General features: G+C 38.5%; 1 protein-coding gene across 2 annotated transcripts in view; it reads left to right on the forward strand.

Moving 5' to 3' along the window:
- Nucleotides 1-19575, forward strand: part of CNTNAP5 (contactin associated protein family member 5) — a 1047625-nt gene that overhangs the window by 625162 nt on the left and 402888 nt on the right. For both annotated transcript variants that reach the window (XM_055572939.1, XM_055572940.1), the window contains exon 11: nucleotides 14502-14608. In XM_055572939.1, the coding sequence (XP_055428914.1) occupies nucleotides 14502-14608 (107 nt within the window). The remainder of the gene's footprint in view (nucleotides 1-14501; nucleotides 14609-19575) is intronic.

Raw genomic sequence — 19575 nt, forward strand, 5'->3', positions numbered from 1 at the left:
AGCTTCTACCCCAGACCTACTATATCAGTTTACATTTTAAACAAATTTTGAGAAGCCCTCAAACAAATGATAAGATTGTTTCCATTCATATTGGGATTTGAACGATGTCCTAAAATTTAAGAATAAGACAATTTTAGTAAAATGGAGTGCTCTACTATTTGCATTTTCTGCATAGACAGAACATAATAATTGAGGTACCCTCTAAATGATGTTAAACAAAATCATTCTCCTGCAAGGCACACAAAACCTTTTACCTAAGTGGTAATGAGGTAGAAAAACCAAAGCAGATTTCTCAATCCTATGAAAGGGAAAGCCCATCTGTAAATGGTGTGCTGTTTCCATTTCAAGGACGTGCTTCTATGCTATAGAGACAAATGGATTGATTAGAGAAATTTGATTCCATGTTCTTTAGTCAAAATGACACACATCAGGCAAATAAGGAGTTTTCTTCCCTGTGAATTAAAAAAAAAAACAAAAACATATTACTTTGTTACTTGGAGAAAGGAAGTATGTATCTTTGCTTTTAAGGTAACCAGGTAGCAATTATTTGCTGTTAGATTCCTGGCCTCTGTATGCTTCTCATAATAACAAGTATTGGAATGGCTCACTGATAAATTCCTTTTGGTTTGGATGTGCTGTCTTTGAAGAATGGATTTTGAGGACAGCTTAGCCTCTCTTGGTCAAAAGCTTGAGGTTTACAGGAAAGTAAAGGGAGGTCCTTCCCATTTTTCTATTCATTGGTAATCAAAGTCTAGTGCAAGGAGGAGAAGTGTAGTGTGCCTGGCTCTATCTTGAACAGCAGTACTCCTGGGATCACTGATGTGCATTGCAAACTTATTTGATCATCATTGCTTTGTCCATTATCTAGGGATCTTTTTCAGAAAGCATTGACAATTAACTCCTGCTGTGAACTAGACCATGGAAAATTTAGAAAACTGACTTCTGACACTTTTCTTTCTATTCCCTTAATTCCTTAATGTCTACATCTGCTGTAATTACAACAAAATTCAATTATAATGAAAATCCAACTGTGGGGGTAAAATGGGATTATGGTAATTGTTAGAATGGAGAGGCACAGAAATAGGTTTCAAAAGCTTTCAGAAAAACTATCTGACCAAAACAAGATCAATGCGGTTGGTTGCTAATTAAAGCAAACAGACAAAGGAAAGAAGGCAACCTAGCTGATTTTTAATGTATGAGCTTCATTAAAAGGCTTACATTAGTCAGCTTGCATTTTGAGGACTATTGAAATGTTTTCTTCTTTTGTCTCTAAGGAAAGCATATAGAAATTGAAACTGACCTTCAAATACATAAAGGAGAGATGAGAATTCTTAAAAAGGAAAGTAACTCCATGGAGCATAAATACATTCAGACTCATTTATAGATAACCGTTTATCTGACCATTTGGGAATTTCAGAGGCCTGTCGATGGATGTTCTACTCATTTCAGTCTATTATGGGAAATGGAGAAGAGAGAAATTTAATAGTGAGAAAAATATTTCTATAGGTGTTTATATAAATATACTGATTATTTTTTACATCAACTTATCTTAACAGGTAATTTTCTTTAGATTCTTTCAAGTTCATTCTTTAAGGGAGCACGCCTGTTTCTAAACATTACATGTATCTAAATAACTGCTGTATAAAGGCAAACATTCAGCATATACAGCTAACCATTGGGCTTTTTTTCTTAGACAAAGACCATTTTCTTTAAATTTTTACAAGTGATTTAAAATAGTCATAGATTGATAGAGGATCATAATGAATGGTGAGTATTAGGAGTGTATTACCAGATGGGCTTTGTTCCAAAGGAGCAAAGGGTTCACCCACTGAGTTTTATTTCCAGAACTGAATGAAGGAAGTGGAGAATGATCTATTAAGACACAGTCGTGAATGCCTGCTCTGCACGAGTTGGTTAGCTGGAACCTACTTGAACTTCTGTAGCTTTATGTATATAAGAAGACTTTCACCTGGATATTTTCTCTGGTCCAGCAGAGTAGCACCCCTGGACTAAGACTAAGTTTGACTACCTCTTCCTAGTGACCATTTTCCAAGTAGAATGAGTTTCTCTTTTCTCTTATCTAATAGCAAAATAAAATATGAATAGCAGCCCAGCCATATGTTTCTCTAGTTTCATTGTATAAACCATGATCACTCCCAGAAATATATAAAGAGTAAGATGGTACCTTAATTCCCACAATTAACCACTATTAAAAAATTTTAATTTCGTCTATTTCCTTCCAGAGGGTTTTTTTTTTTTCTCTCTTTAACAACAACAAGGATAATCATAGCAGATACTATACAAGTTACTCTGCAATTTCTTGTTTTGTAATTCATACTATATTATGCATGATAAATTTTCTAATATACTTACATATAGAGGTGCATATTTAATTCCTTCATAGCATGCCTAGTGTGGACGTACCATCATTTATGTAAACATTCCCAAAACAATGGAGTTGTTGCTGTTTTTATTCAGTTGCTTAGTCATGTCTGACTTTTTGTGACCCCATGGACTCCAGCATGCCAGGTTTCCCTGTCCTTCACTATTTCCCAGAGCTTGCTCAAACTCATGTCCATTTAATTGGTGATGCCATACAACCATTTCATCCACTGTTGTCCCCTTCTTCTGCTGCCTTCAATCTTTCCCAGCATTAGGTTTTTTCCCCAGTGAGTCGGTTCTTCACATCAGGTGGCCAAAGTATTGGAGTTTCAGCTTCAGCATCAGTCCTTCCAATGAATATTCAGGGTTCATTTCCTTTAGGATTGAATGATTTGGTCTCCTTGCTGTCCAGGGGACGCTCAAGAGTCTTCTCCAACATCCCAGTTTGAAAGCATCAATTCTTCTGAGCTCAGCCTTCTTTACAGTCCAACTCTCTCATCTGTACATGACTACTGGAAAAACCATAGCTTTGACTATATGCACCTTCATCAGCAAAGTGATGTCTCTGCTTTTTAATATGCTGTCTAGGTTTGCAATAGCTTTTCTTCCAATGAGCAAGTGTCTTTTTATTTCATGGCTGCAGTCACCATCCACAGTGATTTTGGATCCCAAGAAAATAAAATCTGTCACTGTTTCTGATTTTCCCCCATCTATTTGCTATGAAGTGATGGGACTGGATGCCATGATCTTAAGTTTTGAATGTTGAGTTTTAAGCCAGCTTTTTCACTCTCCTCTTTCACCTTCATCAAGAGAACTCTTTAGTTCCTTTTTGCTGCTGCTGCTGCTAAGTCGTTTCAGTCATGTCCGACTCTGTGCAACCCCATAGACGGCAGCCCACCAGTCTCCCCTGTCCCTGGGATTCTCCAGGCAAGAACACTGGAGTGGGTTGCCATTTCCTTCTCCAATGCATGAAAGTGAAAAGTGAAAGTGAAATCACTCAGTTGTGTCCGACTCTTAGTGACCTCATGGACTGCAGCCCTTTTTGCTAATTGTTAATAATAATTTTACATACATCTTTGTGCATGTAAAAAATCATTTCTGGGACATTATTCCAAGAATTAGAATTGGTAGGTTGAAGCAGATATATAATTTAAGGTCTGGAAATGCCACTATATTAGTAGTAATGGTCCTTGCACATTGCATGAACAGCAAGGAACATAATAGGGAAAGACTGACCAAGGCTATGTAGGGGCAACATATAAAATGAGAAGAAATATCCTGAAAATATAACCAAAATACAAAATGAATGACCCTCCAATATTTAAAAAAAAGGCAAGTAAAAGGAAGTAATGCTCTTCCTCTACCACTGGTACATTAAGAAAAAACAAAATGCAAGGTTGGCTGGTTTTACAGAAGCAGTTTCATTTAAATATTCTTTAGGGGAGTTTAGAGAATTTGGAGAAGGCAATGACAACCGACTCCAGTACTCCTGCCTGGCAAATCCCATGGACGGAGGAGCCTGGTAGGCTGCAGTCCATGGGGTCGCTAAGCGTTGGACACGACTGAGTGACTTCACTTTCACTTTTCACTTTCATGCATTGGAGGAGGAAATGGCAACCCACTCCAGTGTTCTTGCCTGGAGAATCCCGGGGACGGGGGAGCCTGGTGGGCTGCCATCTATGGGGTCACACAGAGTTGGACTCGACTGAAGCGACTTAGCAGCAGCAGCAGCAGAGCATTTGGGGGGAAAGTTTGTCTAGCAGATTGAACCTAAAATGTGTTATTTTCACCAAAAAATGCTAAAGTGACAGAAAAGACACAGAAGCAGGGGGGTTAGAGACAGAATTCATGCTTCAGGCTCAGCAAATGGAAGCCACCCCTGGGGATGCTCTAGGCATTGTGCAGAGCCTGATGGAACAGCAGGGTGAAGGGGAAATCCAAGATCTGAACGGAAGTCAATACAGCTGCTGATGAAAGCGTTGTGGTGCTCACAAAGGATGAATTTTGTATGCAGGTCAGATGGTTCAAAAGGTTTAGTTCTGGTTTCAAAGACTGATATTCAATTTCTCAAAATTACAGATTCAAAATTCTGTTCTTTAATTTTTTTTAATTCAGCTTATAAAATTGTATTCTATGTATAGTCTAGCAAGTATTAGTAATCAGGTCTAAAGGACTTTGAATACTGCTTAATGCCATTCATGGATTTAGTTATTTAAATACCTTCAGATATTTTAAATTGCATTTATGTTTTATTTACTTTCCAAGTTATGACATTAAAAAAGAATACCAAATATCTATCAAAGTTAAATATCCAGATACATGAACATTTAACTTTGATGAACTTAATTTATCTGAGATGTTTTAATAAGGAAAAATTTTAAGGTCTAAATCAGTTACATTACACTTTTTAAAAAATCTTTTAAACTCTAAGATGTCATTTATTGTATGTATGTTTTTCTAAGCAAAAAAAAAAAATAGGCTGAATTTTCTTAAAAATTACAAATACCAAATAATTATTAACAAAATGTTTTCAAAGTTTTAATACAATCTTGCTACAAGAGAAAAAACCTATCTCAGATCAGTTCAAATACCCAACTCTTGGCAGGCCCTATTTTATGAAAAAGGAAGAATTAAATATTCCTTGTTAGACATGTTATGAAACTCCTTGACTTGATGTAAGACTGTTCAAGGTCCTAGGTAAGGTTCCTCTTAAGGGTGACAATAGACTGACATTGCTCTTAATCTTATTAAAATCAACTATAAATATGCTGAAGCACCTTTTCAAAGTCAAAAGTGTCAGTTTCTTCCCAGAAAGATAAATCATGTAAAAGTTTCTGACCAAGATCAGTGTTGGGATCATTTTTAATTTTCTCTCAGTATCATATTCCTTCTTCACCCCAGAATATAAATACTGATTATCTTTGATTATCTTTTTGTTGAAACTGAGATCACAAACACTGGGGTTTAGAAATTTTATGTCTACAGTAAGCACTTATGCTAAGAGATGAAGATGCATGCATGATCCTTGTTGTTGATGCTTCTGGGATACCCTGGCCGCTATGTTCAATCAAGGACTCCATAGCATTGCTAGTGGGCTGACTCTGAAGCCCATACTCTTGTATGCAAAGACAAAAGATGAATCCTGAATGGATTTTTTATTTTGTTTAAGACTTTGATGAGTCTCTGAATTTTTTCTATATTTGTAAGATTATTGCATTCATACTCAGCTGTGTCCGACTCTTTGCAACCCCGTGCACTGTAGCCTGCCAGGCTCCTCTGTCCATGGAATTTTCCAGGCAAGAATACTGGAGTGTGTTGCCATTTCCTACTCCAGGGGATCATCCTAACTCAGGGATTGAACTTATGTCTCTTGCATCTCCTGCATTGGCAGGCAGGTTCTTTACCAACTGTGATTAGTTAGTTCTTAAATTTATGTTTAATAAAAAGGGTACAATTTTGAATTTTTGAATAGGCTAAAAGGCTTTGTATGGCTTGAAGTAATAACTTATAAGTTCCTTCCTCCTAAAGCAGGCAGAGTGTGGAAGCAGTTACATTAACTCAGATAGACATAGAAAATGTAGAAAAAGTCTTTATTATCTGAAAAAAAAAATAAAAACAAGAGCAGAGCAGGGACAGAGGATATCTTCTTACCTATTATTTCAAAGATTTCACAGATTAGTAATAAAGAGTGAAATAGAATCAAAACCTTCTTTCCCAACCTTTCACCACTGTATGAGATTTATAGACTAAATTATATATCACTGTGCTAATATAATGAACATATACTTGAGTTTCCCATGGCCATCTATACCTCTTCTCCCACCAAAAATGTCTCTTTTTTTTTTAAAGTTGATATGTTGTATTTTCATTTTTATTCAGGTCAAGAAATTTTCTTTTCTTGTTGGCAACATGGCATGCAGGATGCAGGATCTTAGTTCTCTGACGAGATCGAACCCGCATCTCCTGCAGGAGTAGTGCAGATCCTGAACTGCTTGACCACCAGGAAAGTCCCCAAAATATCTTTTAAGTACTCTAAACTGACAGCTCCAAGTTTGCTAACTAGTTTCTAGAATCAATGGGAAATTATGTGAAGCCCCTTTCCCTTCCCTCTCAGAATTAATACGCTAAGATCATGCTTCGAGTTCACTTTAAGGAGACTTATCACATGGCATTTGATGGTGGGAAGACTGCACAGGGCTTGAGACTACGGGCTTCAGTGACAGGTGGTATGGTTCCATCACTTCACACGTGGACAAGTTATTTAGACTTGTCTACTTTCTTTGTCTATAAAACAAAGAAAAACATACCTTACAGCTACATCTCAGATATGATTATAAGCTTGAATTGAAGCTTCCTTTCAAGCTTATTGGCAAGGGGAAAGACTTCAGGAAAGCCAAATCCACATTCATTGCCCCTTGGTGGAAATATTTTGTCCACTAACTTTCTTAGGTTAGTCACAAAGTGTTTACAGATCATTGCACTTTAAAAAATATATGGTTAAAGATAACAAAAGCTAGATAGGGAAATTGAATTTCCAAAGTAGACTTTTTAATCTGAATGAAGTGTATCAAAGATTGTACTCAGCTTTATCAAGAATGCTAGATATGTCCTCAAAGGAACACTGTGTGTGTTACTCACTCAGTTTTGTCCAACTCTTTACGACTTAATGGACTGTAGCTTGCCAGACTCCTCTGTCCATGGAATTATCCAGGCAAGAATACCAGAGTGGGTAGCCATTCCCTTCTCCAGGGGATCTTCCTGGACCTGGGATCAAATCGTCATCTCTTAGATCTCCTGCTTTGGCAGGTGGGTTCTTTACCACTAACACCACTTGGGAAGCCCTCAAAGGAACATTAAGTTGCATTATTTCACCTCATTTAAAAAGCATATGCTTCTGACCAATTTGCAGAAAATTATCTGTGTAACTGCTTCAGATATAGAGCTGTCAGGACTCCAAAATACAAGTAATAAAAAGGAATTGCAAAATTTACTTGCATCCTTGAAGGCCACCAAAAAGGATCCCATTCATAGTGTCCATCTTACCTCTTCCCTTCTGTACCTTGTTTCTCTCTTCTGCCTCTAAATTGCTTCTTGCCTATGGCTGCACCGAAGGCTCCCTTTACTTGTCTCAATATTTCTTCACCACTTAAAAAAAAAGAAAAGGTGTAGCTCTTTGTCTCCCCTCTACTCCAGTCAGCTCTTATTGTGCTGCTCAGTGTCAGAAAGGTAACAGTAAAGGTCAGAGGGTCTATGGTTAACTGGACAGGTTAAGCTAAATAAAGATCGCTTTAGCTGGTGATTGTACCCCCAGACTATATGTTGTTTCATTCTGTCAACAGCCACTTATTGAGTGCTACTCTCTTTACTACATCAAGTACTCAGTGAAAAAAATAGACAATAACCTATGCTTTTATGGAAGTTGCATTCCTTTGTGGGAAGGCAGGTAACAAAGCACTGATAGTGTCTGACTCTTCGTGACCCCATGGACTGTAACCCGCCAGGCTCCTCTGTCCATGGGATTCTCCAGGGAAGAGTACTGGAGTGGGTAGCCATTTCCTTCTCCAGGGATCTTCCTGACCCAGGGATCAAACCTGGGTCTCCTGCATTGCAGATGGATTCTTTACTGTCTGAGACATAGGGAAGTACACATCACCAGTGAAGTACATATCACCAGAGAAGTACACAGGTAACAAATCATAAGAGTAGTGAATAAGCAGAGTGCATATTGAATTAGAAGTTAGGAAGTGCTAAGAATGAAAAAGGAGAATGGCTGGGAAAACCAATTAGTGTTGCAGAGAGGAGGAGAGTTGCAACTTTATTTTATTTAACTTTTATAAACTTAAAGTATAGTTGATTTACAATGTTGCATTAGCTTCAGGTGAATAGCAAAGTAATTCAGTTATACATATACCTATATTCTTTTTTTTTTTTTCCGGAGAAGGCAATGGCACCCCACTCCAGTATTCTTGCCTGGATTTTCCCATGGACGGAGGAGCCTGGAAGGCTGCAGTCCATGGTGTCGCTGAGGGTTGGACATGACTGAGCAACTTCACTTTGACTTTTCACTTTCATGCATTGGAGAAGGAAATGGCAACCCACTCCAGTGTTCTTGCCTGGAGAATCCCAGGGACGGGGGAGCCTGGTGGGCTGCCGTCTATGGGGTCGCACAGAGTCAGACACGACTGAAGCGACTTAGCAGCAGCAGCATATTCATTTTTTAAGACTCTTTTCCTTTATAGGCTATTACAAAATATTGAGTAGTATTCCTTGTGTTATGCATAGGTCCTTGTTGTGTATCTATGCTATATATAGTAGTGTGCATATGTTAATACCAAATTTTTAATTTATTCCCCGCTTTGCACTTTAGTCACCATAAGTTTGTATTCTATATCTGTGGGTCAATTTATACTTTGCAAACAAGTTCCTTTTTATCCTCTTTAATGTTCTACATATAAGCAATATGATATGATATTTGTCTTTCACTATCTGGCCTACTTCACTTAGTATGATAATCTCCAGGTTCATCCATGTTGTTGCAAATGACATTATTTCATTCTTTTTTACTGCTGAGTAATACTCCATTGTATGTACATACACAATATCTTCTGTATCCATTCATTCATCAATGGACATTTAAGTCGCTTCCACCTCTTGTCTATTGTAAATAGTGCTGCAAAGAATCTTTTTTCAGTGAATAGTAGTGCATGTATCTTTTTGAATTAAAATTTTCTTCAGATAAATTTCCAGCAGTGGGACTGCAGGATCATGCAATTTTAAATAGCATGACTGCTGTGTACTTCTTTGAGAAGGTGCCTTTTGAACAGAGACAAGAAGGAGGTGAATCATGGTCTATCTGGACATGTGAGGGAGAGCATTTGGGCAAAGAGAACCTCAGTGCAAAGACGCTGACAAAGCAGGATCTTTTGTGTGCTTTAGGGACAACAAAGATGACAGCGTGGTTGGGGGAGATGTAGAAAAGGGAAAAGATTAGGAATGAATTTGGAGAAGTGATGGAAGTACAGATCAGCAGGAAATGGTCATTTAAGAATGTTGCTTTTATCTTGATAAAAACAAAAAGCCCTTGAAGGGTTTCAATACTATCTTTCTTAGATGTTAATATGGTCTTTCTTGCTCTTGTATTGGGAATGTGCTGAGTGGATCAGAGATGGAGCTAGTAGACCAGTTGGCTAATAAACACGGATGTTCAGGCAAGAGATGCTGTTGACTCAGACCAGAATGGTGGCAGAAGGTGTTGAGAAGTAGTCAGATGCAGGATAGAGTCTTAAAGCCGAGTCAGAGACACGTGCTTGTCCCTGAGATGTGCGCTATGAAGGAAGTTGGGGGGGCGGGGCTTGCAAGTGTTGAAGTCTGAACAGTGATAAGTGTGGAGTTGCCCTCCTCAGATAGTGAAGAATATGGGTAGTGAAGTTGGGGTCAGTAGGCAAGGTAAGAGATCAGAAATTTAGGTTTGAACATGCAGTTTGAAACATCTGATGGACACTCAAGTGGAACTATGAAGCAGACAGCTGGATTTATAGGTCTGGAATTCAAAAGAGAGGACAAAACTCAAAATAAAAAATTGGAAGTTACTAAAGACTAAACTCAAAATATAAATTTGGCATGGAAAATCAAGAGATTTGTTATGACTATTCTCAGTAATCTGATTTTTATTTAAGGGAAACCAATAATTTATATTGATTCTGTGAAACTTTCTAAATTGCAAACACACTGACTGCTTTTTTCAAAACTATGTTGAGTACCATTGCTTTCCTAATGCTTTCCCTGAGATGTGATCTGCTCCAGCTAGAAAGCTGTACCTGGCCTCAGGGAAAGCTAAGTTAGGGAGAGAATCACTGTGATCTTTCTCAAGGAAAATGGCAGGGGACCCTTTGTTCTTCACAATTCCAATGGGGAGGAGGTGTGTTTTGCAGAAAATATGCTTGCCAGGATGCTTGAAATGGGATTCTAGTCTTCAGGTAGATCAATCTCTCAATATTCTGTAACATACAGTTTTCTTTGAAGCAGTTTATCTATTTCCACTGCTATGCATGGTTAAGGAGACATTTTTTCCCCTTCATTTCTCACTGTGAACAAGAAAGCACACTGCCAAACAACAGTGAAGCCAGAACCATATACCACTGAAGGCTGGATGGGACCATTAATGAGGTCCATGGGCCATTATGGATGGACACTTCCTCCAGCTTTATCTCTTACCTGCCTTGTTTCCAACCCCAACTAGCAATGATCCTTCTCTTTTGGAAGAAGTTTTGATTTGGGTGGAAAATATACATTCTTTTATAAAACTCATATATAACTTTTGTCCCTGTTATATTGTGTTTTCCTTCTTATATTTCTAACTCTTTTGTGCCTTTCCATCAACTCTTTCATTCAACCCCCTTTATATGTGTACAACCTTCTCCTATAAAGGGGCACACAGCTTCTGATGCATCTGTCTTGCCCTCCAAGTCTTTGCTGGCACACATCTTGATGCTTCTTTGGGCTTCTAAAGAGCATGACATCAACAGTTGTGTTTATGCTGAAAGCTGTGTTAAACATCGTACACTACAGGAAGGCACATCCATCTGATTCAGCTATATATGAAATATCATTAAGATTTTAGAAGGTAGCTATTCAGAATGATTATCTCTTAGCAATTTGAATTCAGCACCTTACACCTAAGATTGTAACTGTCCTCACATTTAATGAGTTCTTTTCACATCCGTAGTTCCACATTGACCTCTTTAAGGGTTCATGTCTTAAGTGCTCAGTGTATGCCAAGTAGAGAGAAAAAGAAACAAAACACCAGTTAAAATGAACTGATTAAAGAACAAGGAAATTATACTCCTAAAACTGCCCTTTTTAAATAAGCAAATTGAGGTTATACATCTTTTATTTTGCATGTCTACTTTACAAATGAGTTTTTCTAATTACAGTGTGTGTTGAACCAAAATGAACCAAGCTCAAAGGCAGCCCTGTAAGTATTCACTCATTTTCTTGCTTGTTCTAGGAATATTAGATTTTTTCCTTTCTCTCTCTCAGAAATACATCAGTTTTGAGTGACCATAAGCAAATGAATTTCTAGCCTACATATTTGTTGGTAAATTGAGTTTATTAATGCTGCAATACGAAGTCTGTGGGGCTTCCCAGGTAGTACAGGAGTAAAGAACCTCCGCCAGCATAGGAGATGTGGGTTTGATCCCTAGGTGGGGAAGATCCCCGGGAGAAGGAAATGGCAACCCACTCCAGTATTCTTGCCTGGAAAATTCCATGGACAGAGGAGTCTGATGGACCATAGTCCATGGGGTTGCAAAGAGTGAGGCACGACTGAGTGTGCACATGTGTGCACACTCACACACACACACACACACAAAACACAGTCTGTGTGAGGCTTTTTACATATGTTCAAAGTAACCAAGTTGTTCTTACAGTTTTCCATAAGATCTCTCTCCCTACATGCCCAGGATAACCTGTCAATCTTCAATTTTAAAAATATTTAAAGTGTAAAATTATAAGGAAAAATGTGTTCCCATTTCTGTTTGTATTTATAGGATGTGGTTTTATAAAAAGTTAAGGTTGTTAGCTGGAAATGTGAGAGTCCCAACTCAAGCTAGCCTGACTAAAATTGGGGTTTTCCTAGAAAGATCTTGGGTTGTCTCACAGAATCTAAGCTAGATTAAAGCAGTCAGGCCCTCAGAAAGGTCAGGGATTCAGCTTAATCTTTGAAACAACAGGGATATACTAATGACCATTGTCAGGATGATCTCCTCTCTTTTCTTCTGCATTCTGAAACTTAGCATTTTTTTCTCTCTCTTTCTTTCACTGCAGATAAGCTTTCTTCTCATGGCTGAAAACATGGCCAATGAGAACTTCTGAGTTTTTTCCTTTTAGCTTCAGTCATAAAAAAGGGGCTGATCTAAACTTTCTTGGTGCCAAAACCAGAAGAACTATAGGATAAATATCTACTGACCTGGTTTTGCTCAGCTTTCCATCTTTAAAGCAATTAACTTTTTGTTGGCAGAGGGAGAGGAACAGTAATACCATTATTTGTCACTCATGGACGCTGAATCTATGTGTGAGTGTATGTGTGTATGTTTGTGTGATTGGGGGAGTGAAGTAGGATGGGCTGGGTTGGAGCAGCTGTAGAGATGTCATGTAAGAATTTGAGCATTTTAGAGGGGACAGGTCTAGAGAAAATCACCCTGCAGAGCAGCAGTGTTCAGAAATGAGGAGGCTCTGGGATGCAAAAGAAAACTTGTGGAGGCAGGGAGGCCTTCTCAGGCTCTCCATCAGGGCACAACCAGAGGCAGAGGCTCTTGCTTGGCTTTTGTTCATGAGGACATTGATGCTTCAAGTTTAAATTCCCCACAGCACAAGGTTAGTGGAGTTGAGGGAGGAAACATGTGCCAGTCTTGAGTAATAAGACTGTCTTTTCTTTTCCAGCTACCTGGGTGTATGGGACCCAGAGAGAGGGTAGAATTTGGAGTTGGCAAGGGCCCGTTTTTGGTTTATTCGTTGATTGGTTGGATTTTGTGATCATGTTCTAGAGCAAAATTACTGCATCCTATTCCCTCCCTTTTTTTCCCCTGTTTCTAAGCCATGGCTGGATACTATGGAGTTATCAATAAGCTTTTCCCAAATATAAGCCCTATTGGCACAATTGTATGTTTGCTGTAGTGAGTAGAAAATTTCTAATAATATGTCTGAACATAGGCAGGAATATTAGTTTCTGGGCTTTGAAGTAATCATTGCTGTACGTTTTCATACTTACATAGGACATTTAGGGTAAGTCATCTTAATTTTTCTTGCCCCACATTCTTAGACGCTCCACAGTGAGTCCTTTTGTTGTATTATACCATTTCTGTAATTTCACCATTTGTGTCCTGTTCCTGGTGAAATTCATGAGACTTTATTCTTCCCATAAAGATTGTTTTCAAACATTTCAGTATTTATCATGGCTTTTACTTTTAATTTTGTTTATTACACATGTTGAAAACTTGCTGGTTATTTTTTAATAGCAACAGTGGCTGCAGTGTAGAGAATTTAAAATATGTATGTAAGAGGTGAAGAGAATTACCTACAGACACCATGTATAAATGGCTGAGCTGGGTCTTTGTCCAGAAGGACTGAATGTTGCCTTCACTCCCATTAACTAAATGGCACTTAACATTTGTCCTTCTACTTATTTTTTCACTATAAAGTGTTTGTTTTATTTTACTATGGCTGTGCTTCATATCTTGAATTTCTACTTAATTCAGCCCCAGTCTGTTATAATCCTTTTGCTAATTTCATTTGTAGTGACTTTTTTATGGCCTGTTAATATTAATTATGACAACTTTCCTAAGAAATCTTATGTAGGAAAAGTACAGGGATTCATCATAACATCATTGTGAATAATGACAATTAGTACATATAGTTTTTATAGTTTTAGATACATCCTTAAGAAAGAGCCATCTGAGTGTGATTGCTGGGTCAAATTACATGAGTGTTTCAGAAAGTTTTTAAAGTGTATGGTGAAATATTTTTCAAAATGATCATACTGTTTTCAATACAAATAGTTAAGGCCTCATTTTAAGGGTGTTATTGGCTATTTTAATAATTATAGAGTTTCCTTGTATGTTAACTGAACATGTAGCATCTATTCAAATTTCATGAGTATTTTAAAATAGATTTCTGTCTGTCACCCAACAGAGAAGCAGGAGGATTATGACCTCAATTATCTGCCCCTTTCCCCTTACCTTTAAAAATGTAAAACCTTTCCAAACTGCAAAATTACACTCTTTGTCCATTTTATTCTTTGGCAAATGAAAAACCTTACAATTTCTGACTATTCCAAATTAACTTTAAGTCAATGAAAATGTGCCCCGATGTTGAAATGCTTCATTTAATTGCCTAAATCAGCTCTGAGCCTTCCTTTGGCCAGGAGAACCAGGCACTGTAAAGGCCCCCATCTCTGTGGGGAAATTGCTGTCTTTTGTTCACGTATTCAAGTCTCACTTAGGTATAGTAGTGTAGCCGACTGACTCTCACCATTAACTCATTTAGTTGAATATAAGACATCCCCCTGCCTTATTTCCATTGATTTGGTTTATTTAATTTGATTTTGCTCCATCTCTTACTAGGTGCTTGCCAAACTACTGCGAGCATGGAGGAAGCTGCTCCCAGTCCTGGACGACCTTCTACTGTAACTGCACTGATACAGGTTACATAGGAGCCACCTGCCGTAACTGTGAGTAACTCATGATTCCCCACAGATTCTATGGCAAGATTCCCAGATTCCCCGTTCTAGGGCAAAAATCCAGGAATGCTAGGAATAGCGTCAGAATATTAATATATTCAACATAGGGTGGGCACTTTTTATTCATTCATTCATTGTGTGTTTCTTGAGAGGCTACTCTATGCCAAGCACTGTGGAGAGCATGGAGGATGCACTGGTACAAAGCCATGTCATTCTGGAGCTCAATGTTTACCATGAAGACAGACAGAAAGTCGGGTAATTGTTGAGCCAGGGACAAGTCAAAGTGCTGTAGGCATATAAAGGTGAGCTATGAAGTCAACTGCATTGTCTAAATGGGCTAAGTTAGGCTGTTCAATAAGGAGCCTGAATCTCAGTGGCCTAAGTAATAAGCAGCTGAGTCATGCCTATGTTACCTACATAGCACAGGTCTACAGGGGACCAACTCTTCCAAAGGCGTTCTCCTTCTGGGAGGCTGACAGAGACTTCATCATCTGGAATACTGCTATGGCAGGAAGAAGGAAGCCCAAGAAAACATGTGCTTTAAAAAGCTTTTACCTAGGACTTCCCTGGGAGTTTAGTGATTAAGACTCCATGGTTTCACTGAAGGGGTGTTGGTTTGATCCCTGGGATTATGATCTTACATCCACATAGTGTGGCCAAAGATTAAAAAAAAAAAAAAAAAGCTTCTACCTGGGAGTGCCAAACATGACTTCTACTCATATAACATTGGCCAAGCAAAGTCATGTGGGTACCTAATGTCAAGAGGGAAAGAGGGCTCCCCTTACCATGGGATCTGAGGCAATGGAACTCACAGACTGTGGATAAGTACTGACACTGTCTGCATGCCCATGATAGGGAGGCTTCAGATGGAAGGTTTGAGCTGATCCTGTAGTAGGGATGTGGTAGACAAGGAAAAGAAAAAGGAAATGGAATCTGCAATTATTTGGAGATAGCTGGAGAATGCTGACAGTAAGTAGTAAGAAAGGAAGCAGAAATTGAGGAGATTAGAGCACACAAAGAATAAGGAGTGAGGAGGAAAAAGTAAAGGAAGAACGTGAGTCCTGATTCCCATAATTTTATATTCTCGTCAGGGTTATGATAAAAAACACAGGTTGAAATAGAGAAGGATTGACATTTGGAGGATTGTTTGTAAGCTGTATGACATGAACTGAAGTTTAATTGACAAATATATGATTGGAACGGGAATTCCCTGGTGGCTCAGTGGCAAAGAATCTGCCTGCCAATGAAGAAGATATAGGAATTGCAGATTTGATCCCTGGGTCAGAAAGATCCCCTGGAAGAGGAAATGGCAACCCTCTTCTGTATTCTTGTGGGGAAAATTCCATGGACAGAGGACCCTGGCAGGCAATAGTGCGTGGGGTTACAAAGAGTTGAACATGACTGAGTACGCATGCATGACTGGAAAGTGCTGGCTACAGTTGTAGGAGACTTCACAGAAAATATGGACTTAGAAATTGACTTAGAAGGTAGAAGCATAGGAGAAGGGCCTTCTAGTAAGAAGGGCCTTCTAATGTAAGAGCCAAGCCAAGGCTGGAGCTATTCTCAGGACTATAGGGAGACTATCCCTCAGGGCCTGATCTCACTGGTGTTTCTTAAGTCTCTGCTTTTCCTGGGATGGCACACAAAATGCAGAAAGGGAAAGGGAATTTCCAGCTGGGTCTGGTCCAGGATGAACTGGTCCAGGATGAACAGCATTGGTGCTCTCATCCTTTAAGACTCCTGAGTCATTCTGTAGCCTCTTTTATACCTTAGAATTGACTATTCACCAATGATGGTCATAGAGGAGTCTAAGCAAATCAGAGAAGAAGTAGCCCAATGGCCCTTGTGGGATGATGTTATTGCTATTAGTTGCCTGTGGAAGAGAAAAACACTGCCTGGATTTATAATGATATAAATTTCTTATAACTTTCTATTTAGATATTTGGAATAGTGAACACTAGACTGACAGAGATTAGATTTAAATTTGACCAAGCTCTTGCACTTGAACAAGAAGACAATTTTGACACTCCAGACCTCAGTTTTCTCGTGGATCCTATAAAGGAAAGCTAACTAAATTGCTTCTCAGCCTTTTGGCTAAGATCAAGTGTAGTATAGAGGCTTCCCTGGTGACTCAGTAGTTAAGAATCTGCCTGCCAATGCAAGAGAGGTGGGTTTGATCCCTGGGTCAGCAAGATCCCCTGGAGTAGGAAATGGCACCCTACTCCAGTATTCTTGCCTGAAAAATTCCATGGACAGAGAATCCTGGTGGGCTACAGTCCATGGGGTCGCAAAGAGTTAGACACGACGGGGTGTGCAGCAAGATCTTGGAGACCATTTTAAGGCTAAAATTGCAAGATTTTATTTAAGATTCTCAATAAATATCAAATCTATAAGTGTTGAGTCTGGTTCCAGAAATGTATCCCTAAAGAAAAGACGGTAATTGTACAGATACGTTAGAGGACACGTACAGGACTGTCCAGTTTGCACTGCAGTGCTGATGTAAGAAACTCAGAGGCAAACAAATGGCCGTCAAGTTAATAGTGAGATGAAATAAGCCTGAAGATTTAAGTCAAAACTATCCAAATATCTGCCAAGTCACAGGATAAGATTCCTAAGATTTTTAAAGGTTATTCTATTCACTTTCAGCGATATTTTGTTAAGTCCATCTCTACAGATATTCTCCTCCTTTAAATTTATACATCTATCAGGCTAAAAATAGATCTCCAACTTTATAAAAGTAGTGTGAACTTGAAAGTCGATGGAAGTCTAGTTCTGATTTTCAAAGGAACACTGTCAAAATTGATGAGCAGGAAACTGAACATATCAAGCCTTAAAAATACCATTCCTTATTTTGAACACCTTCCAATCTTCCTTTCTGTAACATTGCTCAATGTCTATACCATTGACTGCAATACTATTAAACCCATTCTTTCCCTCTGGGCACCCAGCCAGGGCAGATCAGAGGTGCCTGGGTGGCTGTGAGGTTTGGCACACATACCTTGGGTGTCTGTGCAATTTAAGAACTTTCCTCCTCTGACTAATCCCTCTTCCTCCTCCAAATGGGTAAGAAGCACTGTTTTGAGTCAGATTTGAGTTGATTGAGTAAATCAAGCCATACGTTTCTGTCTTCATAAAGCATGTGCTCTGAATGAGGGGGATCAGAAACGAGAGCTGGTAAAATACAGAAGACAGGTAAAAGCAAAACAAACAACTTCACAACCCTGCTCGTGTGGAAATGGTAATGTCCTTGCTCAACAGGGGTTTATTTTCTTCAAACAGTCATGCATAATCAGAACATTTTTGAAATGTTCTGAAATGTGATGAAAGACCTTCACATTTTTAAAACATTTCTGATGATATTAAAAAAATAATTTCTTGACTACTGGTCTTTTGTCTTTTCATTCTCTTCAGGATTAGTTTGGTTTCTTCATTCTTGGTGCATCCTAGTAAATGTGAACCAATAGGGCTGACTTAGACAGAATTTGCTTCTTTCTGTCTAGCTTTGTGGCTAACAGAGGGGTCTGGCTTAATGAAGGGCATGATGAACTCTAAAGAATGGTACAATGGGAATTCTCAAAGTCTTTAAGCATAGTAGGCATAGTATTACAAGTAGATATGTCATGATTCCATTTCAATTTTCTTTCCTTTTCATCTGATGAAACATAAAGAACTTGGGCATGCAAGTTTTGTGATTTTTTCAAACACACTTTGTTCAAAACTTCCTGCTTAGGAAGAGTTGATAAGTAAAGGACATGTCCTTTCCCATCTGTGGCAGGGTCCCCATAGGAGGAGGAAATGTGAGATCAACATTTGTCCAATAAACTGACATTAAACATTATTATCTCTGTAAGTTATTTTGGTTAGCAGTTTTATCCCGAGTTGTATACTATTCACCAGAAGGATGACTGGAGGTGACATAGTATTTTCAGTCCAGATTTTTTTTTTTATTTATTTTTTGTTGAAGGATAATTGCTTTAGAGAATTTTGTTGTTTTCTGTCAAACATGAATAAGCCATAGGTATACATATATCCCCTCCCTTTTGAACCTCCCTCCCGTCTCCCTCCCCATCCCACCCCTCTAGGTTGATACAGAGCCCCTGTTTGAGTTTCCTAAGCCATACAGCAAATTCCTGTTGGCTTTCTATTTTACATATGGTAATATAAGTTTCCATGTTACTTTTTCCCTAGACTCATCCTCTCCTCCCCTCTCTCCATGTCCATAAGTCTATTCTCTATGTCTGTTTCTCCACTGGTATATTATAAATGAGTTCTTCAGTATCCTTCTTCTAGATTCCGTATGTATGTGTTAGAATACAATATTTATCTTTCTTTTTCTGACTCACTTCACTCTGTATAATGAGTTCTAGGTTCATCCACCTTATCAGAACTGACTCAAATGCATTCAGTCCCGATTAAGTCTTGGCAACCCACCCACTGATCAGATCTTCCAGTCACCAGAGACAGTTATTCCAGTTATTGGTTTTCTAAAATGTCCAAGTTTAGAAGGTTGTGTAATTGAAGCCAAATTACTGAGTACTCAATGTATTAATGTAGGTCTGTCATGATATATTATGAATCCAAGTTAAGATTAAAATGAAATTTGGTTATGGGAGCTTAATTCATAGATCAAACTACAATGTAACAATAAAGGGAGATGGATATTATTATTCTCTTCATTTTATAGATGAGCACACTGAAGCCCAAAAGTGTCACTCAAGGTAACATAACTATAGCAAATGAAGGAGCTGGGACTGGAATGGAGGGAATCTGACTGGGATGTAAGATAAATCCTATATCTTACTTCTATTTTCAAACAATAAGACATTTTGAAAACCTCTTTATATGAATTAGTGATGGGACATTCATGATATCCTTCATATTACTTGACACCCAGTAGAATATCGTGATACCAAACAGAAAATTCAGTTCTAGAAGACTTAGAGGTGAGAACAGTTTTG

This window comes from Bubalus kerabau, chromosome 3 (assembly GCF_029407905.1).
Source record: "Bubalus kerabau isolate K-KA32 ecotype Philippines breed swamp buffalo chromosome 3, PCC_UOA_SB_1v2, whole genome shotgun sequence".
Classification (NCBI taxonomy): Eukaryota; Metazoa; Chordata; class Mammalia; order Artiodactyla; family Bovidae; genus Bubalus; species Bubalus kerabau.